Source organism: Callorhinchus milii, unplaced genomic scaffold (genome assembly GCF_018977255.1).
Source record: "Callorhinchus milii isolate IMCB2004 unplaced genomic scaffold, IMCB_Cmil_1.0 Scaffold27, whole genome shotgun sequence".
Taxonomy (NCBI): Eukaryota; Metazoa; Chordata; class Chondrichthyes; order Chimaeriformes; family Callorhinchidae; genus Callorhinchus; species Callorhinchus milii.
Window position 1 is genome coordinate 3,893,044 of NW_024704768.1, and position 26,730 is coordinate 3,919,773.

General features: G+C 49.9%; 1 protein-coding gene across 1 annotated transcript; it reads left to right on the forward strand.

The window, feature by feature from the left end:
• Positions 1-3,490: 3,490 nt before the first annotated feature.
• Positions 3,491-22,586, forward strand: smarcd1 (SWI/SNF related, matrix associated, actin dependent regulator of chromatin, subfamily d, member 1). The gene is made up of 13 exons (XM_007912461.2): positions 3,491-3,617; positions 12,523-12,716; positions 14,630-14,672; positions 14,978-15,100; positions 16,143-16,265; positions 16,915-17,031; positions 17,137-17,238; positions 17,960-18,121; positions 18,650-18,747; positions 19,949-20,084; positions 21,323-21,445; positions 22,240-22,341; positions 22,481-22,586. The coding sequence occupies exons 1-13, from the start codon at positions 3,498-3,500 to the stop codon at positions 22,532-22,534; spliced, it is 1,497 nt and encodes a 498-aa protein (XP_007910652.1). The 5' UTR covers positions 3,491-3,497; the 3' UTR covers positions 22,535-22,586.
• Positions 22,587-26,730: the final 4,144 nt, after the last annotated feature.

Sequence of the window (26,730 nt, forward strand, 5' to 3'; positions counted from 1 at the left end):
AGGTGGGGTAGAGATGGGGTGGGGGTGGTTTCAATGTCGTTGAGTTTTGTCACAGAATTTTGCCCCTTTACTCCGATTGTTGTTGAGGATTGTTTGCTCTAAAGCCGTTGTCAGACCTTCATAAAAACAAAGGAATAAGAGACTTATCAAACAGTTTATTGGGAGGGTGGGGGTCAGGGGTCATAGGGTGCCTTTATGGGGTTTAGGGTCTGTGTGGGTCAGAGGTCGTGCATGGCAGAGGCCACGGGGTGGGGAAGCAGGTTTTCTGGTTAGGATTATTGCAAGGGAGCGGAAGGAAGAACAACAAGACATGACAGCCCTTCACATCGGGAAGACCTCCCAAGGCCCTGGACAGTCAGGAATTTGGACCCAAGCTGGGTGTTGGGATCAGGAGGGGTTGGAGGGCGGGGAGGTTGGGGGTAGGAGAGTGACCGATGGCGCAGTTGGTCGAAGAGGATGGTCTTGAAATGTGCCTTGAAGGAGCCAAGGGAGGGATTGGGGTGAGGTGAAGGGACTGTAGGGATGTGGGGGCAGAGAGGCTGAAGGCCTGACCGCCGATGGTGGGGCAGGCCGGAGCCCGCTGAGCGGAGCGAGAGCGGACAGGTGGATATGGGGAGGGAGGAGGAGGGGGGGGGGGGGGTGTCAGCAGGTCACAGAGGTAGAAAGAGGTCTCCTTTCGCCTGCGTGAAATTTCCCATTGATTTCAAATCCCCGCCATCGTCAACAACAACAACAGCAACAACAACAACAACAACAACAACACAACCAGGAAACAGAGTGTTTGCCTTGCATTTTTACCCGCCCGGCTTGATGTTGCATTATATATGGTAACCCATTAGAGTAGAGCAGAAGCAGTCGTGTCATCCTTTGTTCCTGAAGCGAGACTGCCTTCAAATTGTACTATAAACGAACAGCGAGAACATTTATTAGCCTTTTAACACGGAGAATATATGTACTATGTACACGTTTTATTCATATTAAAGAAAAAAGCACAAGGGTACGGGATGGTAGCGTGTGTGACCATCGGGACATGAGAATTCATTGGAGATTCCCACCCTCTTGGCCTTCGATGCTGTTACTGTGACATTTTACAAGATCGGAAGAAACACTTTGATGCCCCAACGTTTGATTTGCCTCCTACGGCGCTACTTGTTAAACCAGAGAAGCCCGATCGTTTAGGTTTCCCCCACCCCTACCCCCGCCGCGTCAGACGCAGAGGGCACCGGGGTTTTGAAGATGTCCCGACGCCAAGGATTTTCTCGCCACTGCTGGTCGGACCTTCAACTTCGTGCCTCGATCGAAAAGGGGGAACGGAAACCCAACACGCGCGCAAACCGAGACAGCCGCTGTTCTTCTGCGAGGCGCAGAGCGGGAATTGTACGTCATTCGGGCCTGTTCCAGTCACCTTCGGTCAGGGCGGAGGAACAGACGTGACCGAGCGGAAGTGCGGACGTCAGGTTGACGAGGGGAATCGTTTTTAATCCCCCGAGGAAACGGATCCGGACATCCAGGACGGCGATCTAATGTTCCGGGCTGTGAAACCACAGGTGTCATGGCTTCGTGTGAGGCACAGAAATTTTCAAGTCATGTACCTGCCATAAAGATGCCCTTTGTTACTTCTGATATTAATAAATATATATCATAATATACCGTTGTAACACAGACTCCAAACCTCCCCCACCCCCACCACCGTGTGCGTATTATCCAGCTGTCCTGATGCCTTGACATCGTTCCTAAAGTTGGGTAACCAATACCGGATACCATATTCCAACTGCGGGTCCTAACTAACAATTTGTATAAGTTCAGCACTGTCTCTTCGCTTTGATATTCTACCGGTTACGCTCGCGACCAAAGCATCCAATGTGGAATGTAGATTTCAGTATTATTATGCTTTGTATTGTATTATAATTTATGTAACCATTGTTTGCCCCCCACCACCACCAAAAAAAATATGCCCATGACACTCCTCCATGCAAGACCTTGCCGATGATATGGTATAAATCATGGTTATTGCGCTATTGGTGGACAGAGAGACACAGTCATTTTGTCTTTATTAGTATATAGATAATTATATTTATAGAATCTTAAGATTCCATTAGCTTTTTTTGACAGCTCTGTCCACCTGCCTTTCCACCTTCAAGGATTCAGGTACATTTACCCCCCCCGCCACCATTTAATATCTTTCTACCTCCCAAAAAGTCTAACTGCACATTTGTCCGCATTGAATTCCATTTGCCGCCTCTCTGCCCAATCAAGAAATCTTCTTAATTGGATCATTATAGCCCAGAAACAGCCCATTCAACCCAACGCTGTCAAGGCTGATGTTCCCGCTCCAAGTGAGCTTCCATAACTCCTCTAATCACTGCTCCTCTCCCCCTCCATTCACTTAATTACCCTCCATTCATGTGAATTGCACCACCTGCAACGGTGGAGCGGAGGGGGCGAGGGACCAGCGGAGGAGCCAGTGTGATGGGATCGAGGATTGAGGAGGTCGGAGGGGAAGGCAGGTGCCAGCGAGCGAGGGGATTCGAACACGACCGTTGATGGTGAAACTCAGCATTGAACGGGCGGAATTAATGAGCTAATTACATTATTTAAACCCATATTTAAATCTTGAATTATTCATCCGCCTAATCCACCAGCAAATCGAACCCTGTCCGACCACAGGTCAGCTGTTGGGGACCCGAGGTGCGAGCGCTAAATTCACTGAGGTGCCTCGTTGGATGGGACGTTAAACCTCACTCTCCCCCCACCCACCCCCACCAAAAAAAATATGCCCATGACACTCCTCCATGGATGTTAAAGATCCCGCGAGGCTACTGGGGAAAAAGGAGAAGGGGGTTTCTCTCTGAATAATTGTCGTAACAACAATTACAGTGAGAGGCGGGCGACCTATTAATCCGAAGGAACATTTTCCAGGCGGAAGGCAGACGCGAATGTGGATGAGAAAGACCGCGATTAAAAAAAGAGCCAAAAGAAGGAGCTCCCGGCGCACAGGAAAACGGGGAAGAAACGGGGAGAAAAGGGACGAAATAGGCGGACGGTGAACACGGGGGGAGCGTTGATCTGATAAAGGTTAAGGACCGACGGATTCTCCCTCAGCTCCGGTTTACGGTTGTTGTAGGAGAACAGCAATAATCCCAAACCTTCTCCGGGTCAGTGAGCGCTCGTGATTGGTTTCGTAATTGGTTTGGGACTGTGGGGCTGTGTCCTGGGGGCGGAGCTGTGGCCTGGGGGGCGGGGCTGTGTCCTGGGGGCGGGGCTTTGGCCTTGGGGGGCGGGGCTGTGTCCTGGGGGCGGGGCTGTGACCTGGGGGGCGGGGCTGTGTCCTGGAGGGGCGGGACTGTGCCCTGGGGGGGCGGGGCTGTAGCCTGGAGGGGGCGGGGCTGTGGCCTGGGGGGCGGGGCTGTGGCCTGGGGGGCGTGGCTTCCCCGTCTTCCCGCCGCGCAGCCGGGCCGGCGCCGGAAGTGGAAGCGGCGTTTCCGGTGCGGCTGAAGATGGCGGCTCGAGGTTTTCAAACAATGAGCGCGGGGCCCGGGGCGCCGCCCCCCGTCAGGGTGGCCCCCAGTCAGCAGCAGGGGCTGTACCGGCCCGCGCCCCCCGGCCAGGGCTACCCGGTAAGTGTGGGGGGCGGGGGGGGGGGGGAGAGGGAGGGAGAGAGAGAGAGGGAGCGTGTGATCGGGGGAGAGAGAGAGAGAGAGAGACCGGGGGTCTGGGAGGGAAGAGGAGGAGGAGGGGAGAGGCTGGTGTGGGGGAGGCCTGGGCCTGGGCGGTGGGGGGGGGGAGAGAGAGAGAAGCGCGGGGGCGGGAAGATGGGAATAGTTGGGGGGGGGGAGGGAGAGGGAGGGATGGAGTGAGTGAGTGAGAGAGAGAGAGAGAGGGGGGGGAGGGAGAGGGAGAGAGAAAAAGTAATTCAAAACTTTCCCCCCCTTCCCTTCCACCCCATTCCCCCCATCTACCCCATTCCTCCCACCCCATTCCCTCCTTCCACCCCCCCCCCCCCTCCCCGTCACCCCTCCCCCCCCCACCCCCCTCACAACAGGCCAAATATCTCCCTGGGGTAGCGACCCCCCCCCCCCTCTCTCTCTCGCTCTCTCTCTCTCCCCCGGGTGTCAGGCGTCATATGGACATGTGGCGGGGGGGGGGGGGGGGAGTGCAACTGATATATATATGTGTTATATTTCGTACAAAGAAAGATATCAGCGGAGGGGGTGGAACGCTGGAAAATCTGAAATAAGAGCCGAAAATGCTGGGAGAATAAATCATGGGGGGGGGGGAATATATATGTGTGTGTCATATATATCTACGTGTTATTGAGGTCAGAAGGAAAAGTGACAGAGAGAGAAGTAACTTTTGTCGCGGTTCCCAACCCGTATGTCGGTGACATTTTTCTGTGTTCACTTCCCACTGTACGGTCACTGATTTATCTTGTCCTGTTCGTTTATCTATCGTCCCGTCTGACTTCATTATTTGTAGCGCTCGCGACGTATTTATCCTTCGAGGCGTAAAGGAAGCCCGAGTGCGCGGCTGTGTCGTTTGGTTGCAGCTTTCAAATGCACTCGGTGGTTTTTTCCCTCCGTGGACGGCGGCGTCAAAAAAAAAAACACCCTCGTAAATCTATCCTCGCCCCGTGTGCCTGCTGGGTATCCTTGGCCTGGTTTACGCGGGGGAGAGGGGAGGGAGGGATTTTGTCCTCGCACTGGATGTGGCAAGCCGTACGAATGGCTGACGCTCATTTAGAGCGTTACTCTTCACAACTAGTTTTTGTTTGTTGAGAATCTGGACGTCTGCTGTTTTGGCAGTCGGTGTTTAACTGCATCGTGGTCTGTCCAAGTTCCAGTTTTGCTTTATATATCGGTTGTATCCATATATATATATATATGCATATACATATAGGAACAGGCGGAGGCCATTCAAGCCCCTCAAGCCTGTTCCGCCATGCTGTTAGATCATGGCTGATCTGTGCCTCCACTCCAATTACCCCACCTTTGCCCCATATCCCTTTAATACCCTGACCTGACAAACATCTAATCACCTCAGGCTTGGGAAAGTTAGAGTTTTTAATTTATTTTATGTTTTACGACTGTCTGGCTGTCAAGGCGGTTTGATAAGTTCCGAGTTCTGTCAATTGGAACTGGTGGATTTTTCAAACTTGATCTGATTTTTGGCCAAGAACAAGTCGCTTTTGGAAGTTTGTGGACGGGTTTGCGTTTTTTTTTGAAGGCATTACGATGATTTTTGAAGAGTATGTTATGCAAAATATATACAGGGTATAGAAAAGGTAAGGAAGGGGGAGGGAGGGAGAGAGAGAAAAAAAACAGTTCTATTAAGGATGAGAGGAGAGAGCTCCACTGGGGGAGCTAGCCTCGGACAGGGTGTGGTAGCAAAATGGCTTCTGTGGTTGATTTCTTTGAAACCAAGAGACATGGGAGGGGTGGTAGGTGACTTAACCCAACATGTTTTGATTTCACCTCCAAAACCCGGGTTGATCCTGTCCTGTAGCTCAGTGGTTAGAGCACTCGCCTCGCGAGCGAGAGACCTGGGTTCGATTCCCGGTAGGTCAGGGCGACACCTTGAGCAAGTTTCCTTACTCCCACCCGCCTGATGATAAACCCTCAAGTAAAAGAAAATCATAATAAATTGGTCATTTCAGTCCAATTGCTATTTACAAATGTAATTTGTTGTTGTTGCCTTGGAGTAATGTATTAAATGCCTACCTTTCTGGCCTGAAGGGCTATACGGGGGGGAGTGAGAGAGGTGGCGTGGTGGGGGGAGATATATTTATAGTCTCAACCCACTTACTGTTAGATACGGTCTCTCGAAGAACGTGATAAGGCGCTATATCAAATGCAAGGATTATTTTTATTATTATTATTGCAGAGCTGGCTGTAATTTGCAGTGTTGCAGAGAGAGCCTGAGGAGGAGGGGAGGGAGGGTAGTGTGAGAAATGGAGAGTGGCACAATGGGGTGAAGTTGGACAGGGCAGAGGGAAGCTTCGCTCTGCATTTAAGCGCTCTGAGGCTCTACCCTGCGTGGTGGGGGGGGCGCTATATAAGTGCAAGTTGTTGTTGTTGCATTTGGCTCGTTTGGCTGCTGATGCTGTGTGAGGCTCTGACATGGGAGAGCGTTCCAATCATCAGCAGTCATTCGCCCGTCTTCCATCGTGATCTGCGTTCCAGATCACAACTTGCACGTGCATTAGCGCCTTTCACACAGTTGAATGCCTCCGAGTGCTTTACAGAGACGGAAATGGGGAGGGTGGGGTGGGGGGGGGGGGGGGGTCGGTGAGCGGGAGCTGGTGGATATGTGGATTGTTGGTTGGCATGTGGATAGGTGACATTCTACTGTATTTAAACACAAGTGCAGTTCTCTAACGCGAACCCTAACTGGCCTTGAGTTGCCAGCAGATGGTTCAGCCGAGGGATTTTGAAGTGATGGGACGAATGTGTTGCCGCTCTTCGTGTCCCGATTTAGCACACACATTGTGAAGCTGTGTTTACTGGGCAACCACTTCTGTGTGGCTGTTTTGCTGCTGCACCGATATCCTACTAAGCGTCCCAGTTGAATATTTCTTTTTTTTTTGGCCCTCTTTATGATTATGGCGAGTCAGTCTTGCAGTCTCAAAGCCGCAACGGATATTTGCTGCGTGTACAGACTCTCGGAGCTCGGTCCAAGCTGTCAGAGATGGACAGCAGATGGCAGCAGCGTTGCATAGAAACAGAAATGAGCATTTAAGGAGGGAGGGAGGGTAGTGGGGGGGGGTGACCAAAGGTGGTAGAAGAGGAAGGTCTAGAGACGGGCTTTGAAAGAGGCAAGGGAGGGGGTGAGGTGGGGCGGGCAGGGCGGGGGGGGAGACCAGAGTCCCCGAACCAAACTGAGAATTCCATGCATACCACCGACACGTGGAAATTCCAGAGATAGATTGTTGGAATGGAATTCCTGGAGGGAAGCCCCCTGCGCTCCGGGAACTGAAACATGTGGAAGAATGATGATAATTGTATTTGGGAGTTGTATGTGATTGTATTCAGTACAAGTCTTTCACTGTATTTAGACGTCCAGAGGATTTAGGGTGTGAGTGTGTGTGTGTGTGTTAGCGTGAGTGCCATTATATTCATGGCAGATAATGATCCGTTGCCATGATCAGTCTGACATCTTCCGATAACATGGATATTTTTTTAAATGTATTGATTGTGAGGTAGTGTATTGTCCAGTGTTTCGGGATGGGCTGGAATTCTTTGGGAGTTTGCTTTCTTTGAATGCAAAAAATTGGCAGGATGGGGCCGAGAAGCCTACGGATAGACAGATCGCGTTGACCTTTTCCAGTCCTGTATGCTCTTATATTCCTTGGTAAAAGTCTGCTTTCCGTGCTCAGTGTCCCCCCTCTTTGTCAAGTGCCCTGTGATGTTCTGCAGATGCAAATTGTTCGGAGCTTGAATCGAGCCCCTTGATGTCAAGGGGTCGTGTCAAATGCATTATGCGGCTTCAGTTTACCTGTATGTCTTGGGAACCTCAATGAGATCTCCCCTTAGGCTTTCCTGAAGCGTAAAGGCTTGTAGCTGACTTGGTTCTTTTTTCATAATTCATCACCTTCTGCCTACGTGAGTGAGCCAGTGTGTTTATCGAGCTTTCGTTGCATTTAGGGCATCCGCTAGATTTGGGTTCTAATAATCCTTGCATTTGATGTAGCGCCTTATCACGTTGTCGAGACGTCTCAAAGCGCTTCCCGGGATATATTGCAAAGTTGTGAGTGGCAGTGTGTCTTGTGATGAAGAAGGGCAAAAGTTCCCACTCTAGTATGTGGAAAAAGACAATTTTTTTTTAAGGTTAATTATATGTTAATATAATAATCCTTGCATTTGATACAGCGCCTTCTCATGTCTTCGAGACGTCTCAAAGCGCTTCACAGCATATACCATAAAGTGAATTGACTGTATATTCGATGTTGGATGTACAGTAAATTGTGCATAAATTAGTGTTATACTAATTGCATTTGCCTATTGTAGAAATTGACTTGTAGTATTGACTGAAACTGTACAGAGTCGGGTCCATGTTTCAGTGGTTGCTGTGTGCGATGTTTCATTAACTTTGCGTTGGTGTTTGGTCCAATGTTCAATCCGTTTTAATCTTACCTGGGATTGATTGCCCTCAGGGGATGGCTTTGTTGCTTCATCCTAGTGACCAGACGGACGACAGTAAAGTACTTTTCCCATTGATTTTTTGGCGGAATCGTGTTTTTGCTCAAGTGCAAAGGCTGGACTTTGCTGATTGCCAAAACGGCAGCTTGATTGTTTTCCACGCTGTTCTTGAAAAGGCTATTTTCTGGATGTTGTTACCTTGGGGTTAGCCGCCAGTTCGCTGGTTAATCTCCCTTCTCGGTAAAAGCTGTACATCAGCTGTCTGATTTCCTCAATTGATACCATTAAGAAATTTAAGGTCAATGGAGCAAAAGCTATTTTCCCCATCAGTTGTACGCTGTAATTTGGATCCCGCTGTGCCAGATGTTCTTGTACATGAAGTGCACTATAAATATAAATGCTCCGCGGTGTTTCTCATCACTCTTTTCTCTTTCATCGACTTTAGTAATCTAAAAAGCTTTTTTAGCTGACTGTGTGAAAATAAAGCTGGGAAGCCAGTGGTATCACTTCATTTATATATCCCCGACCGTGTATTTCGCCCACACTCTACAGTACATTCTGTGAAGAGCTTTGAGCCGTCTCAAAGACATGATCATACGCTGTATCAAATGTACGGATTATTATTTATTCTAGCACTGGATCTCAGCAAGCCAGTCAGATCCACAGTCAATATTGCCCCATATTGATTTTTATATTTTATTATTTTAGCAACGAAAGCTGATTTAGCAGCTCCGCGTTACACGCGGCCAAAGAAACAATGCAATTTTACGAGCTGAGTACGTACGTTCTCAACAAGATGAAGGCTCCAAAAAAAAGAAGTGAACAGCAAAAAAGATTTAGCTGAAACTTCTACCCCAACCGCCCTCTATAATAATATATTAACAATAACAATCCACGCATTTGATGCGGCGCCTTATCGCGTCTTCGAGACGTCTCAAAGCGCTTCACAGAATAGACTGTAAAGTGAATTGACTGTATATCTTGTGGGCAAAACGCGACGGCCAATTGCACACAGCAGTGTCCCCACAAACATTATAGCCTGAACCAAAATTAAAAATTGCTCCCTTTACCGTGTCGAGCTTGCTCACGCCTTCCAAAATTTCAATGTGACCTCTGAGTTATCTGAAACGGCCTGAATCGGGGGAGTGGGTCTGGTTGGGTGGCTCTTCCAAAGAGCCGACGCGGGCACGATGGGCCAAATGGCCTCCTTCTGTGCTGTAATATGCTATGATTCTGCTGAGATTCTGTGAAACAAAACCCTTTGATAGATTCGAAGAATGTCATTTTCTTTCAGTGCAATCTCAGGCTGAACATTTGCTGTAGTTTCTCCAACACCTAATTGTGCATTCGAGGTCTGATTTCGCGTGCGGGTCACCTCAAATCAATGGGTTTTCCCCCCCCTTTAATTGTAGAGAATTTCTCTCGAGCCCCTTCCCCCCCCCACCAGCACGGTATGTTGAGGCACTTTATGGCGTGTGGCTAATTAATGGCTGTGGTTGCAGCTGTTTTGTCTTCTCTCCGTGCGAACCGTCCGAATTCAACTTTTCTTCGGGGCTGTGGTAAAATTTCACCACCTTCCCTCCCTGCCTTGCAAACCGTGATTATTGCATTCCTCGTCTCCCCCCATCTCAGGAAAATTGCAATCCTCGCCATCCGCACAATAAAGAGTTTTATTGGCAGCAAACGCTCGTTGCCTCTTACAGACCCAAGCGTCGGGCTGCCTGCAATAAGTCCCATCTGCAACCTCGGAAAAGAATAATGTGGGGAGAAGAGGAGGGTGGGTGGGTGGGTGCAGGGATTGAGTAGGTTTGAGTTATTATTTGCTGGTGCCAGTGATTGTAAATGAAAGCTGTTAGCTTTTGACGGTGACAAATTAAACTATTGTGCCAAAAGTCAAGGACTTTCCTGAATGCCCTTCACTACAGTCGTTGCTAACGCTTTCGCTTTGGCTTTTTTTTTTCCACACACACACACACACACACACACACACGCGCTTTTTAAGTGGAAGGCTTTTTTTTTTAAATAAAAAAAATGTTAATTAGCTGAGACCCTGCGAGTAGAGAAGCACGGAGATGAAAGACATGTAAGAGATGACGTGAAACACCACTTACTACAAGGTCTTCCACTGACTCGCTCCTTTGTGATGCTACAAAGCACATTGTACAGCACCACGGGCTGAAACGTTTCTCTCTCTCTCTCTCTCTCTCTCGCTCTCTCTTGCTCTCTCGCTCGTCCTTCCCTGCTCTTGTGGCTTGGCTATTGAGGGTTGAGGTGATTGTGTTTATCCACAATAAAATGTACGATGTACAGGAGTGGAAGCTTCACTGGTTGAAGGCGAACGCAGTAAGTGGAGCAGAGCAGACAAACAAAAGCTCCCTCAAAGGGAAGCGTGGCATGCGGTCAACAACCAGAAGCAAACTGTTTGAATTTCTCGCTCATGGTTTTGTAAGTGTGCGATTTTATTTTTTAAGTGAGAATGTTGTGTTTTTCTTAAAAAAATATACGTAGCATATATTTTGCGCCTCCCAAAAAAAAGCTTTCTTTTATTTAGCCGGGCTCGACCTTAAGAAAAGAAAAGCTCTTTTCCTTTAAACACACGATTGAAGGTTGCGTGTAAGTTGCCTTCGAATCTTTTTACAGTATCCTTTACAGCTTTTAAAGAGGTGATTCCGAGCTCAGTCAGTCAGGATTTTTTTATTCCTCGTCTGTGCATTTTTTTCCCGGAGGATTTTTTTTTTTTTTTTGCTCCTTAACTTAAAAAAAAAAGAGAGAGACCGGCGAGCTATCTTATGTCTCGTGTCGAATGAACAAACGCACGGTGAATTACTCTGTGACCGCATGCAGCAAGCAAGTTGGCTTGATTTCCAGTTAATACCCTCAACCGAATTGCCACGCTGCGTTTGATTTTGACGAAAAGAAAAATTTGGGGCTTTTCTTTTTCTCTGGCGGGGATCTGAAATGATTCCGGTTGAGGTGTTGGCTGGCGGCGTAGTGAGGTGAGGTAAAACACTCGTTCGTTCCTACGCTGACAGCCAGCAGAAGCCGGCCAGAACTGCTGACTTCTCCTTTTCACGTCCTTGCCGGTTGGAATCAAATTTAAGGTTAAATCATTCCCACATTGTTCACTTGGCACTGGCAGGTTTCGCCTTAAGGTTGAAGATTTTGAAGCGTTTCGTAATAACGGGCCGTAATAGTTCCATCTCCTGAGTTTTATGTCTTCTTTTTTTCCATTTTTTTGGGGGGGTTGTGGGGGGTGGGTGTGGGGGTGGGAAGAAATAACTTGCAGCAAAATTCTACAGCAGAGAGAGAGAAAGGCTGACTGACGGTAACTGATTCTCCTGTGTCTCTCGCGCTCTCTGAGGTTCTGTGAGCGGCGAGGCAGGTGGGCTACTGTCGGGAGGGGGGAATGGGAACAGGGTTTTCGACCTACGCTTGGCAGCTCCCCAATCTGGGCAGATTGGCTTATTTCGACGTGTTTCTCCCCCCCCCCCCCCCCCGTGATTGAGGAGGGCTCTATTAATATAAAATAATTTGTAAATGCTAGATGGCATCAATTATACACTCGCAGACAGACACACTCACACGCACACCCTCACACACGCACGCCCCTCACAACACGCGCACTCCACACGCACGGCAAAGCGTGCCATCCTTATATATTCAAGGTGTCCTCACTTTCTTGCTTTCTGTGGTATTTATACCTTTTTTGATGTTGCCTCCAACGGCCCACAACTGCTTTTTAATCATCACTGTGTTCTCTCAGGTTAAGTCACACTTGTCTTCCTTCAGCTCTCGGCATCTGCCTGCAGCAGCGGCATCCCCTATAGATATCAGCTCTTTCGAAATCTCATCGAGAATTTTCATCATGGGGCAGCACGTTTACTAACCCTGTTTGAGGAAACGCTGTGAATCGGGTTCTCCCCCGTTCTTGCACGGCTTCGCTAGCTCCCCATCCCTCAGAGAATCAAGTACAAAACCCCTCGTTCTCACCTTCAGAGCCCTCCATGGTCTTGCTCCCCCCCCCCCCCCACCTCTCTCACCTCCTAACCCCACATCGACCGGACACTGGCCACGCGCTTCCTGCCCCACCATTGGCGGTCGGGCATTCAATATCGCTGTCCCCACACTCTGGAAATCTATCCTGCAATCTCTCCGCCTCACTCCTCTCTTGCCTCCTTCACGCCTGTCTAAAGACCCTCCTCTTCGACCATGCCTTCAGCCACCCTTCCTGAAGCCCCCAACTTCCAGCTCGGGTCCAAAAAACCCTGATCGTCCAGTGCCCCTGGGACGTCTTTCCGACGTGAAGGGCACTCGCTGTACAAGTGTCATGTGTTCTTGTGGTTGTCGTCACGTGACTCATTTGTGTTTTCTCGCCTTGCACCTACAGCGCCCAGGGATGCCCCCAGGCAGCAGGATGCCACCTCAGGGGGCTTCCATGGGACCCCCGGGCCCTTCTTACGGCGGTAGCCCAGCGGTACGGCCCGGCATGCCTCAATCCATGATGGACCAGTCTCGCAAGCGGCCGGCGCCTCAGCAGATACAACAAGCGCAGCAGCAAGCAGCTCAGAACCGCAACCACAAGTACGTCCGATCCTGTCCTCGGGTCCCAGTCTGGCTCCCAATCAACCGCGCGCGGATTTGCAGCACGCGAACCTTCTGAGGAACCATCTGATTCCCACTTAAGCAGCGCAGGGAGCCGCAGGCGTCTGCTGAGCTCGATGTCGTTCGTGCTCCGGGGACGGGCCTCTTGCCTCCCCAAGTCCGAAATCGCTGATCGGCAAATCATAACGGGGTCAAAGAAAGAATAGTACAAATGACCACAAACCTCCCACGTTTTTGTCAGAAGAACCAGAGGGGAGGGGAGGAGAATTGTTTCACCTGACAGGGTGGCGGAAGCAGATTCGATAACAGCTTTCAAGAGAGATGTGGATAGATATTCGGGGGAGGACAAATTTGCAAGGCTATGGGGAGAGAGCGCGGAGCGCGGGTGGTGGGAGTGAGTGGGATTAGTTGGGTAGCTCCTTCAAGAGCCGAATGGCCTCCTTCTGTGCTGTACAATTCTATAGGCGCCACATAAACGGTGGTTTGTGATAGGTTTGTTCGAAAATTTCTGTGCAGAAAGATGTCTCGGGGAAGGGAAGTGAAGGTTACTTGCTTGAAACGCTTTTCAGCTGCTGCTGAAATTGCACAGCATCTGTCACCTACAAGGGTGGTCGATCTGCGCAATTACAACAGCAGAAATCGATCTAAATTCTCTTCGATAGAAAGTCCTGGAAGAATTTAAAAAAAAAAAAATGTTTCCTTCTCTCTCTCTCTGCCCACCACCCACCCACCCACCCACCCACCCACCTCCACCGCTCAAAAAAAAAAAGCAATCCTCTCGCACAAAGGGCATTCAAGGCTGGGAAATATTCCACAAGGCCAGGTCCTTTGCTTATTATAAAACCAGCCCGCTTTGTGCTGCTGTGAAAAACCACGGTAAAATCCAGACCCTCTGAAGCAAATGCACACAGTGCGAGAATCTGCTTTGGTTCCATTCGCGCCTGAGTGTTCGGCATCGTCCTTGTCGATGAAATGAAGGCGCGGCGGCTTGGCCACAACCAAACTGTTTGCCGTTCACACCCTGCAATCTGGCTTTGGCGTCCCTCCTTTGGTCAGAGCAAAGCAAAGGGGAATCTGGCAAGTTCTGTCTCTGTGACCCAAAAAATAAACCGTCCCCGTTAAACACAGCCGGAATAATAGTAGTAGTAGTAATAATAATGGATGCGTTTGGTGTAGCGCCTTATCAAGTCGTCAAACCATCTCGAGTCATCAGAACATCCCGTCATAGCATTTTCCTGTGAAGTGTCGTTAGTGGTTGTGTGTCTTGTAGAACACATGTGGCAGCGCACTTGGACACAGTACTGCTCCCATCGACAGCCACAAAGCCATTTTAATTTGCGGCTGAATTTACCTGTACAGATATTCCCCCAAGCCAGGGCTTTAACATCGAGCCAATAGGTCGTCTCTACACCTATAGTGTGGCCACAAAATGGCAGAGGGATCCGTAACAACGACGCACGACAGTTACACAGTGCCTTTCACGGCAGGAGGACGTCCCAAGGCGCTGGACAGTCAGGGATTTGGATCCGAGCTGGGGGTTGGGATCAGGAGGGGTTGGTGGAGGGCAAGGGAGGATGGGAGTAGCAGGGTGACCGAAGGCGCGATCGAAGAGGAGGGTCTTGAGAGACGGGCCTTGAAGGAGGCGAGGGAGGGAGGGAGATGTCTTGAATTTACAAGTTCTTTACCGACTGAGTCATCGGAAGGAGTGAAGGGAGAGAGACAGAGAGAGAGAGAGACAGAGAGAGAGATGTGCACTGTATTATTTCGCATGTGGCAATTCCATACGGTGGTTGCATTCTCTGCCCAGAGGTTGTGGTGAATGTTTTGCAATGTTTGAAGGACACGAGTTGCCGAGGTAACCTATTTTCTATTTTCTTCTGTTACTCGAACAGCGCCAAGAAAAAGAAGATGGCAGACAAAATTCTACCTCAGAGGGTAAAACGCTTCTTTTCCTTTCCTCTCTTCAGTCCATTTCCTTGATCCAATCGTGGGAATTTCCAGCGCGCAAGGAGACAATTTGGCCCGTCGAGTCTACACTGACTCTTAGAGCAAACTGTCTCTTTTTCTTTCGATCTCACTGCCCTGCCTTATCCCATAACCCCCCCCCCCTTTTTACTTTTCGTTAACCTCTTCACCCATTTAGACAGTTTCAAGATGTTTTTCTCTGTGTCTCGAAATCTCGACTCGATTCCTAATCCTCGTCCGTTAATGCCCTTTCTGGTGGTCCTAATGCCTTCCAGATTCGGGAGTTGGTACCGGAATCCCAGGCCTACATGGATCTGCTAGCGTTCGAGAGGAAGTTGGATCAGACTATAATGAGGAAACGGCTGGACATTCAGGAAGCACTGAAGCGTCCAATAAAGGTAGAACCTCGGGGACACTGCTGTGCGCAATTGGCTGCTGCGTTTCGCCCGCAAAACATAGTCAATCCGCTTGACGGTCTGTTCTGTGAAGCGCTTTGAGACGTCTCGAAGACGTGATAAGGAGCTGTGTCAAATGCAAGAATTATTATTATTTTTGCAATCCTCTTTTGAGTGCGACGCTTTCAAATGCGACACCACCCCCCTTTTCAACAACAGCCACAACTTGCAGCTGTGTCGCGCCCATCACACGATAACACAGTTCTTCTGCCCACGTTAAGGACCAAGGGAATTTACGGGCACCAAACAAACAGCTGGCAATTTGGGCTTGAAAACTGCTCTGTACAAAACACAAATGTAGCAATGAGTGTTTTACCCCAACACAGACGGACAGGGACACACCACACACACCACACGCAGGTTCCAGCATTCGAACACAGGTTTTTGTAGTCGAAGGTAGGAATTGCTTCCAGGAGCAACGTGACAAAGCTTCGTGATTACATTCTCTCCGACTTCGAAGCACTGACCTTGATCTCCAATCCCCTTGTGAATTCAGTCACTCGCCAGACACGCAGAACACATTGATCCATCCGTACATCTAGCAAGAGCTTAAGCTTTTACCGCCCAGTCTCAATAAACCTTCCAAGCAATCCTCCTCTCTTCCTGGCTCCAAAAAAAATGGGGTTTACATCCCTACTGTACTGCTCGGATTAGCTGGCAATTTGTAAACCGATTCGTACCCGGGGAGGGGGAATTTCACAATCTTTTGCTCAATTTCTATTCTATGGTTTTCCTTCTTGATCTGGATATTTATCTTATTTGGTGCTGAAAGTGACGATACATAATAATATTATAGATGCACTGCTCGGAAATAGGAGATTCAGCCCGACTAGCCAGTTTCAGTCACTGCAGCTTTTCACCCACCAAATACACAAATCACTGCATGTTACCGTATATCCTGTGAAGCGCTTTGAGACGTCTCGAAGACGTGATAAGGCGCTGTATCAGATGTAAGGATTATTATTATCTCCTTGCACTTCTCCAGCAAAAGCGAAAGCTTCGAATATTTATTTCCAACACGTTCAACCCCCCGAAAGCGGACGCAGAGGACGGGGAAGGAACTGTGGCCTCGTGGGAGCTCCGTGTGGAAGGGAGGCTTCTGGAAGATGTAAGCTTCGGACTTGGTTTCCGTGTTACACGCGTGGACGTTTTTGTGCAATCACACACACACAACATATATACGCACACGCCCCTGTACAGGGTGACCAAAAAGTCGTGAAACCATTGCAATGTCTAATAAGTCTTAAAGCAATGATGATATTATAAGATATATTTTAGATAATAGGGTAGATATCACAACTTGTGTTCACCCCTGTACAAACGTATGTGCAAATGCAGGCAATCCGTGAAGGGCAGGCCCAGAATTGCCTTAAAAAAGCTTTATTTTTCTCCTCCAGTTATCTACCGATGTTATCTAGGTCCACGGCACAGAAATTATAATCATAATAATTTGGTCACTCAATCCACGACTGTTTATGGGACAATCCACTGCCCAATTGGCTGCCACGTTTTGCCCACAAAATATACAGTCAATTAACTTCACAGTATATCCCGTGAAGCTTTGAGATGCCAATTGACTAACAACCGGGTTCCTACTTACTGCTAGGTAAACGTGTGGGTGGAGCAAGGAAACTTGCCCAACATTTCCCCCCCCACCCCCGCCCGGAAAGCAGCTATATCAAAATGCAAGGATAATTTACTAACTTTCAAAGTGAAATAATAATAACAACATGACAATTTTGGGTGTGTGTCTGCAGTCGGCTGTATCGAAGTACGATGCCACAAAACAGAAGCGGAAATTTTCCTCCTTCTTCAAATCGCTCGTGATCGAGTTGGACAAAGACCTCTATGGACCTGACAACCACCTGGTTGAGGTAAGCGACACACACACACACACGCACACACCATACGCACACACCACCACACACACACACCACACGTACAAATCCCTCTGTTTAATTAACACCTCGTTCTCTCAGTGGCACAGGACAGCCACAACCCAGGAGACCGATGGTTTCCAGGTGAAGAGACCGGGTGATGTGAATGTCCGCTGCACAGTGTTGCTGATGCTGGATTACCAGGTAGGGTCTCTGCAGCCAGGGATGAACATTGGAACAGGAGGAGGTCATTCAGCCCCCTCGAGCCTCTTCCGCCACTCTGTACGATCACGGCTGATCTGTACCTCAACTCCGAGCCACGACTCTTTGTGGGGGGAGGGGTAGCGTCGCTGGGCGCAATTGGCTGCCGCGTTTCGCCCACAAAACGCGCACAGTCACTACGCTTTACAGTGTCGCGCTTACAGCCACTTTTGCGGCAACGTGTCTCGAGATGATGATGTTGCCTGAGCTGCTGAGCCTGAGCTGTAGAGTCTCACTGTCGCCTTTAGGTGGCAATGAGAGCACTATTAAAACGCCACCATTGGACTAAGTTCACAAGCCTACAGTAAACCCTCGTCATCTAATGGTGACTTTTCTGACTCCCGTTAACTACTTGCTTCCCCCGTCTCTTCCATCCTTCAGTCGCCTCACGCGCCCCACCCCCCCTGTCCTTTTAAACTCCCGTCCACAATCTCAAGACCTTTCTCTTCGACAGCGTCGTTGGTTATCTTCCCAACCACCCCTCCCTCCCTCTTCTCCCTCCCTCTCCTCTCTCTCCTCCTGGCTCTGGGTGTGAGACTCCACCACTGTCAAGTGCTTCGGGACGCTACCCCATGTAAATGCAAGTAGTTGTGGTGGTGGTGGTGTTGGTATTGTATTGCTGGCTGTATAGAGTGATGAGATCTCTCTTGTTCTTCTTCTTTAGCCGCCCCAGTTTAAGTTGGATCCACGACTGGCCCGGCTGCTGGGTATCCACACTCAGACCAGGCCCGTCATCATCCAGGCCCTGTGGCAGTACATCAAAACTCACAAACTGCAGGATCCGCATGAGCGCGAGTTTATCAACTGTGACAAATACCTTCAGCAGGTAATCGTCAGCACAGGTTTCCTTACTCCTTCCACACACACACACACACACACACATACGCACCTCTTACTGCCCGGCAATAAGTAAGAAGTCCTGTAGCTCAGGGATTAGAGCCCTCGCCTCGCAAGCGAGAGGACCTGGATTCGATTCCCGGGCGGGTCAGGTTAGGGCGAAACATTGGGCAAGTTTCCTTACTTCCCACACACACGCGCGTGCCTCTGTTTACCCAGCAGTAAGTAGGAACCTTACGGTTGTTAGTCGATGGCCGGATCACTTTTTTGGGAGTAATAATCCCTCCCAAAAAAATACTACTAATAATAATAATTATTGGGTCACTCAATCCACGACTGTTTGAGGGGACGCTGCCGGGCGCAATTGGCTGCTGCGTTTCGCCCACAAAATACGCAGTCGCTGCACTTTACAGTATATTCTGCGAAGCGCTTTGAGGCGTCTCAACAAAGTGATAAGAGTTCTCTGTGAACGCGCGTTGCTGTTGTTGCGTTCTGACGTAATGATCCTTTGCCGCAGATCTTTGAGTGCCAGCGAATGAAGTTCTCGGAAATACCGCAAAGGCTCCATGCCCTGCTGATGCCTCCAGAGCCCATCATCATCAACCACGTGATCAGGTGAGGGCACTTAAAGCAAGAGGGCCTGGGTACAGGGTGCTGAAGGGCGAGGCGGTAAGAAGAGGGTCATTAATGGCTGGGTGACTAACGGTAATTATTTAGCTTTAAAGAGAAAGTGTGGGTGAGGTCAGGATATTAGTGGATCGTTTTCCGGTGGTAATAACCCCTTCAAAATAATAACAATCATAATAATAATGGGGCCACTCCATCCACGGCTGTTTGCGTGCAATTGGCTACCGAGTTTCGTCCATTCTTACCCTCCCTTAGCCTCCCTCATGCCCTCGCCAATAAGTTTCTTCACCAAAGAGTTATCTCATTTCTTCTGGTATTTGCTGACACAATCTGTCTCCGCCACCTCCCTGTGCAATCTATTCCCCACACATTCATCGCTCTCTCTCTCTCTCTCTCTCTCTCTCTCTCTCTCTCTCTGTGAGAGGTAATTAATTCTGAGCTGTCTCCCTGCCCTGCCCTGCCTTGCTGCGTCTGCTTTACTCATTTTCCAGTCAGGTCTGCAGTCTGACTCTCCCTGGCAAACTGACGTGCCTGCCGAGGGGAATATCGGAATCGAGTCCATCCACTGTGGAGGTCTCGGTAGTCGGTTCCTGAGCAGTAGGAGTTTCACCCGCAAACCCCACAGTCACTACACTTTACAGTGTATCCTGTGAAGCTCTTTGAGGCGGCTCACGGTGTGATACGGTGGTATATTAAATGCAAGGATTATTATTATGATCTCAGAGACTTCCTCCTGACGTGGAAGATCCAGAATAAATCTAAAATGGGTGGTGTATATTTTTGGCGAGCGTTTGTGGGAGAGATTAGACCCAGACGACATCTCGCTACACCAGGGTTGCCCTGTATGGGGCTCCAAAAGCTGCTCATAGTCTTTCGACCAGAAAATACACAGTCAATTCACTTTACAGTGTATCCTGTGAAGCGCTTTGAGACTTCTCGAAGACGTGCTAAGGCGCTATATCAAATGCAAGGATTATTATAGTCCGCTCGCATCACTGAACGCAATTTTTTCCCCCTAAAGTCTTTTCCCCCTGAAGTCTTTTCCCCCTAAAGTCACCTTGGTGGAACTCCTTACCTCTCCTACCGTCTTAGTGCAATTATCTGCAGGCTTTCAGAGCCCAAGATTGGCATTGGCTAACCATTTCTCTCTGATTTTATGTCAACGCCACTTTCCGTTGGCGATTTTCAGCGTGGACCCTAACGACCAGAAGAAAACCGCTTGCTATGACATAGATGTGGAGGTGGACGACACTCTAAAGACCCAAATGAATTCCTTTCTCCTCTCTACCGCCAGCCAGCAGGAAATCGCTGCTCTGGATAACAAGGTGAGCGCAGGGTTCTGTGTGAAGGTTCCAGTCCTCTCTCTCGCAGATCGTTTTCCTCCAACCACTTACTTATCTCCCCGCCGTTCCTCTCAAGAACGTTCCAAGGTTACTGGCAGTTTAAGTGTAGGTGAACAGGAGCTATAAATTGTCTTGAAAGCTACGCCGGGGTGTAGGTGTCCTGCATTCCCCTAATGGGAAGTGGCATTTGGATAAGACTTTGAATGTTATTGGTAACACTTCTGCCTCGACGGAAATGATTAGAAAAATCGCTGCCAGAAGCAAGCCTGGTCCGGGGGGGGAAATGGCGTGAGCAATACAACACAAAGTGACATTTACACGGCGAGGAGGACGTCCCAAGGCACTGGCCGGTCAGGGATTTGGACCCGAGCTGGGGGGTTGGGAGGGCGGAGGGTGACCGAAGGTTTGAGACGTGCCTGGAAGGAGGCAAGGGAGGGAGCGGGGCGAAGGGAACGTGGGAATGCAGAGCCAAACTACGCCCCGAAACTGAAAAAGTCTGCGTTTGAGGATTATGGTCTTTAGTCACTGAATAAAAAGTTTGCCTCTTGTCATGAAATTGTTGGATGATGGGATAACGCTGTCCTTCAACTAACTCAGCTATGAATTCATTGTTTTTAAAGGCTTTGGGGAGGGATTGGGGGCGGGGAAGGGGGGGTTAGGCCGAGGTCACTCCTCCACAAAGAGCGACACTCAGCTGAACCTCTTTGTACTCGAAGCCTCCGCTTTTATGTTGTAAAAATCCAGGATTTGTTTCCGCGTGTGTGGGGTCTGTGTGTGTGTGGGGAGGGGCTGTGTGGAGTGTGTGTGCGCGCGCGCGGGGCTATGGGGGGTGGGGGGGTTAGTGTGTGGGTTTGTGTGTGTGGGGGGGTGTTGGTATCATGACATTGCATCTCATTGATCATGCAGCAAATCGGAGCAAAGTGACCCACTTGGCCACCAGCCAAGGAACAGCGGAGAAAGCTGTGGGAGCCACATCTGAATGTCAATGAGGCCTAAGCCCAGCACAAGGCTTCAGCCATTTGCCATGAGGAGAGGAAGCTCCAACATGGAAGCTTTCAGTCAATGCTTCAACAGCAACAACAACTTGCATGGGGGAGGAGGCGGGGGCATTGAGGGAGAGTGTGCCAGAGTTTGGGGGCGTAGTTTCCGATTGCGATTGTCCCAAGCGACCAACTGGTGGGTCGTTGGACACATAACCGTGACCTTTTGCCTCCCCCCAGATCCATGAGACCATCGAGACCATCAACCAGCTGAAGACCCAGAGAGAGTTTATGCTGAGCTTCGCTAGGGACCCCCAAGGCTTCATCAACGACTGGCTGCAATCCCAGTGCCGGGATCTCAAGGTACAAACCATACCTGCTTGTCCCCGAACTTGTCTCCGGCCTCCGAATTGTCCCTCGCACCCCCCACCCCCAACCACTACACTCCACCATCGGTGGCCGTGCCTTCAGCCACTAGGCTACGCCCCGAAACTCTGGAACGCTCTCCCTCAATCCCTCCCTCCGTCTTGCCCGGTCCCTCCCCCACCTTCAAATCCCGCCTAAGGACCTTCCCTTTTTGATCGTGTTTACGGTCACCTCCCTCCCTCCCTCCCTCGGGGTCAGACTCCGCCACTGTCAAGCGCTCCGGGATGCTAACCAGGGTGGGGAGTTGGGGGGGGTTTAGTCTCGCATGAGCGCAAACCCTAACGCTCGGGTGTTAACACGTGACCTTGAATACTGCTGAGTCCGGGGCAGCCATTGTGCCAGTGTTCCGCACGGATGTCTCTTCACAAACTGATGACTGCCACCAAAACGGGATTTGAAAAAAAAAGGATTAACTCCGAAAAAGTTCCTCCCGGTCCCAGCGTCAGGGGGAACACTCAGCGGGTCGGGCAGCATCTATGGAGAGAGAGAGAGAAGAGAGTGGGGGAGGGAAAGCGAGTTAAAGTTTCAGGGTCAATAGCTTTTCGTCGGAATATCTTGACGGAGATGTGTGTGGTGGGTGGGGGAGGGGGCGGGTTGGTGGGGGCGGTGGGGGGAGAGTTGCAAACTAGACGCAGGGAACGAGTAGGATATTGGAGCCCGTGCAGAGAGAGAGAGAGAGAAATTTTCAATACTTCTGTTCCAATGAGCGTCCCCTCTTCCCGTGTCCCCAGTCCATGACGGATGTGGTGGGAAACCCAGAGGAGGAGCGAAGGGCAGAGTTCTACTTCCAGCCCTGGGCCCAGGAGGCTGTGTGCAGATACTTCTATTCCAAGGTAAGAGCAACCCCCCAACTCACCAGTCGCCGCAAGGCTTGGGTGCGGTTTTATCGCGGAAAGCCCGGCGGGCAGGCGGGCATCTGTCTCCAGCGGAGTTTAACCCTTTACGTCCTCTCTTCCCCCGTCCCGTTTCTAGGTGCAGCAGAGGAGGCAGGAGTTGGAGCAAGCGCTAGGGATACGCAACACCTAAGAGCGTCTCTGGCACTCGCTCGCCCTCTCTCGCTCGCTCAGCCCTCCCCCCCTCCCCCCCCCCCCCCCCACACTCCCCCGACCACCGCCCGCCCGTGTGGGTGTGGGCTGCAGCAGCAGGTGGGCATTGGGTTTCGGGGGCCGAAGCCGCGAGGGCCAAGAAAGAAAAGAAAAGAAAAAAAAAAAATTGTTTCCTGTTTTTTTATTATTTTTTTTTTGCGGTGTCGAAACTGTAAAAGAAAACAAAAAAAGAAAACTACAAATGCATCACTTGCACAGAATAAATCACCATAACGCCCTTGAACTCCCAAAGTGTTCTTTGCTACCAGCATCAGCCAAGTCAGTCAAGTCAGTCAAGTCAGTCGGTCACGTACGACTGACTGACCCGTTCTCTCCCCTTTCTTAAAAAAAATATATATGGCATAGGATTTTAGACACTGAGATTAGTTTAGTGTTATTCCAGGAAGTGGGAAGCCTAGCGACCTGGCTCACTAGTCCCCGTTAAAAGTCAGTAACCGATGTACAATTGTATTTAAACGACTTACTTCTAGTGATATTATTATTATTATTATTATTAACGAATTAGTCGATCTATAATAGAGGAATAGGCCCAGGCGGAATTCGATGTTACGTCTATTTCTTTCTTTCTTTCTTTCTTTCTTTCTTTCTTTCTTTCTTTCTTTCTTTCTTTCTTTCTTTCTTTCTTTCTTTCTTTCTTTCTTTCTTTCTTTCTTTCTTTCTTTCTTTCTTTCTTTCTTTCTTTCTTTCTTTCTTTCTTTCTTTCTTTCTTTTGTTCGTTCTTTCGTTCTTTCTTTCGTTTGTTCTTGCTTTCTGTCTCGTCGTCGTGTTCTGTGTTTCGAAGTGGCAAGTGTTTTGACCACTAACTGTGACTCCTTTTCCTCCCCCACCACCCCACTCCCTTTCCTTCCCCTCCCCACTCATTTCTTCCCCCCTCCCTCCCTCCCTCCCTCCCTCCCTCCACGCACACACTATTTTATAGATGGAGCTTACGTTGTGTTAAGTCAGTGTGCACTCACACCCCTCGATCCCTTCAAGAAAAAAAAACACTTTCACCTAATTACACCTCTTTGGTCCAAAAGTCTTAAAGAGAGACCGGATAGTCAGAGGCAAAATACTGCAGGCGCTGGAAATCTGAATTAAAATAAAAACAGGCGTCGCTGGGAACACACAGCAGGTCAGGTCAGGCAGCATCTATGGAGAGAGAGAGAGAGAGAGAGGAAAATGAGTTAATGTTTCAGGCCAATGACCACAGTTCTGTGCGTTCTCAGCGACTTGTGTTCTTATTCCAGGTAATCCAGAGGTTCACCTTCCCGAGTGCCCTTCGCCTGTTGCGCCGCTAATAGCCAATCTGGGGGAGCGGGTAAATAATAATAGTAATAATAATAAGCCTTGCCTTTGCCCTAGCCCCTCATCACGTCTTCAAGACGTCACAAAGCTCTTCACAGAATACACTGCAAAGTGAATTGACTAGTTTGTGGGCGAAACCCTTCAAGGATAAAGGATGGATATGGGGTGGGTGTGAGATTCCCTCTTTCCCCCCCCCCAGCCTCTCTCCCCCCTTCCCCCACCACCACCAAAATGGATGCCCACCACACGAAGAAAGGCTACACTAACCATAAACCTGTGGAGAGCATGGCGATAAGCGTGGGCTGCTAGTTTACGTAGCGAGCCAAAACCTACCTTAGGCGTTCCCTCTGCTCCGGTTGTGAAGGCCGTGAAAAGGTTTCGGGATCCAGAGAAAAGGTTTAATTTCCGACTGGACCCGGAGACGGGAGGTCACCAGAGAGACGCTTTGCCCTGAAATAAGTGCAAAACGCTAGGGAGCCAAGGGACTGTGTGTGTGTGAGTGTGTGTGAGTGTGCACAGTTAGTTCGTTGACTGGCTAGTTAATTAATCTCCTGTGTTGAGTATTTTGGAGAGAAGTGCGTTCTGTGGTCATCAAGTCAGTCCCAAGTCCTTTCCTTGGAACATACTACAGCACAGAAGGAGGCCATTCGGCCCTTTGTGCCCGTGCCGGAAAATTACCCAAAATATTTCCCTCCGATTAGACCGAAACCGTCATCACCAAACGGTGACAATGAAGTTTGGGGGGAAGGGGGGGAACAAAAACTGAAGCTATTCAAAGTCACAAGAGGCCGGAGTGGGTGGGCGGGTGGTGGTGGGGGGAAGAGAGGGGTTCGAACTCGCCCATGGGACGTCCTGCGGGCTTGTGTAGAGATGCATTAGCCCCAGGCAGTGTCCAGCGTGGGTGTTGAGACGCAGCAGATCAGAATTGGAACAGTGGACCCCAAGTTTGATGCTCTTTCAAGGTTAGAGTCCAAAGACGTGAAGGAGTAAGATCTGGATTTTCACCCCCCCCCCCTCTTGTCCCACCTTTTTCTCCTCTTCCCCCTCTCCCGTCCCACCCCAACGTGACCCAGCACCAACCCAAACACAAGGGAAGGTCCCAGATTCAGTCGCTGGTCACTGTGTTGATCTCAGTTCATCTGCTGTCTTAAACCCAAGGAGGATCTTGTGACTATTCTGTAACCTGCCCGAAAACGTACTGATTGATGGCCTGCGTTCTCCCTCTCACCTCCCACTTACTCCCCACCACCCCATCCATTCATCTGTCTCTTGGCTACTGTACCAGAGGGAGGGAGAGAGAGAGAGAGAGTGTGAGAGAAGCTCAGGAGAAAGAGGGAAAGAGTCTTTTAAGAGGCAGGGAATAAGTGGACCTCAAGTATCTCTCCTCCCTCCCACCCCCCAACCTCGACTTTTCCTCGGTTGGTCTGTCGGTAAAGTCACTCGATTGCAGTGGCTCTCGTCGGTAACCTGACTAGTCGATAGGTCGCACTTTCCCGCTGCCCCTGTGAGAAGCTTTGGTAACGCTGCTATTAACCCGGAAACCCAACTGGTTCTGAAGGAACCCGTCCTGAAGTGGGTCCAATTGTTGTCATTGGTGGTCAAGGCAAAACCAGGTCTATTCCCGGAGGGTCTTGTTAAAGTCCCTCTTCTGTTGTCCTCTTTTACTTCCCCCCCCCCCCCCCACTCCTTGCCCCTCTCTCTCTCCTCCCCTCTCTCTCACTCCTCTTCCTCCCCCCCCACACCTCTTCTCTGACCCCCCGCACCACCTCCTCCCCAATCCGGGAGGAGCAATTATATGAAGGTCATTTGATTTCAGCCTCCTTTTTAGACTCCCTCCCCCACCCCAACCCCAACCCCTCCCTCCCCGCCCCGCCCCCCCCCCCCCAAGTGTAACTAGAATGCGAGTTTCCAGTTAACGAAAACTGTAATTTAGGCGGTTTTTAAGGGAAAAAAAAACCTCTGCAGTTTATGGGCTGCAATAACCTGTATTTTTATTGTAGTTTTTGAGGGACCAGATTTTTGTACTGTATGCTTGTACGTCTCACCCAATTTTAATAAAAACCTTCAACATAGAATCTCTTTTCTCTCCCTCTTTCTCTCGTTTTACTGCAACGTTGAATCGCAACGCACAGCTCCCCCAAGTTCATACCCCCAACCTCCTGCTGGTCCCTCCCTTGCCCCCCTCTGCTCCACCATCGCTTGCTGCGCATCCGGCCGCCCCACTACGCCTCCCAAAAGCTTTTGGGACTCTTCCCCACCCCACCCCCCCAATCCCAATCCCCCCGCCCTGCCCCGTTCAGCGCCGCAAGACACTGCGTTGTGTAAAGGCAAGTTGTTGGGTGCACGACCGACAGCCGGACTGACGTCTCGGCGGAACTCGAGAACCAGGTTAATCGTTCGTCAACATCATCGTCGCTGCTTTAATAAAAGCCCTGTTCGTGCCTTAAATACCCCGCGGCAAAGACTCCACTGGGACAAAGGTGAGAGGTGGCCACTGGGGGCCTGTGGCTGACCTTCACTGAACTTTCTACCAAACATTAACTTGGTTAACAGCGGTGAGATAGGGGGAGCAAGTCACTACCCTCTGGAATTCCATCCCACAGCCCCTCCGCCTCACCCCCTCCCTCCCTCCCTCGTGAGAGGCGCTGTGTAAATGTCTTGTTTCTCTGCCCGTAACACGGCTTCCGTGCGGTAGGGAAATCCTGTCGTTATTTAAGTCAGTGTTAGCTCTCTGTGCAGACTAACTGTCCTTTGCCCTCCAGCAGGTTGTCTATCTCTGTTGATTGTACCTTGGACTCCCAGAGATGGCATTATGCGTTACCCTGACCT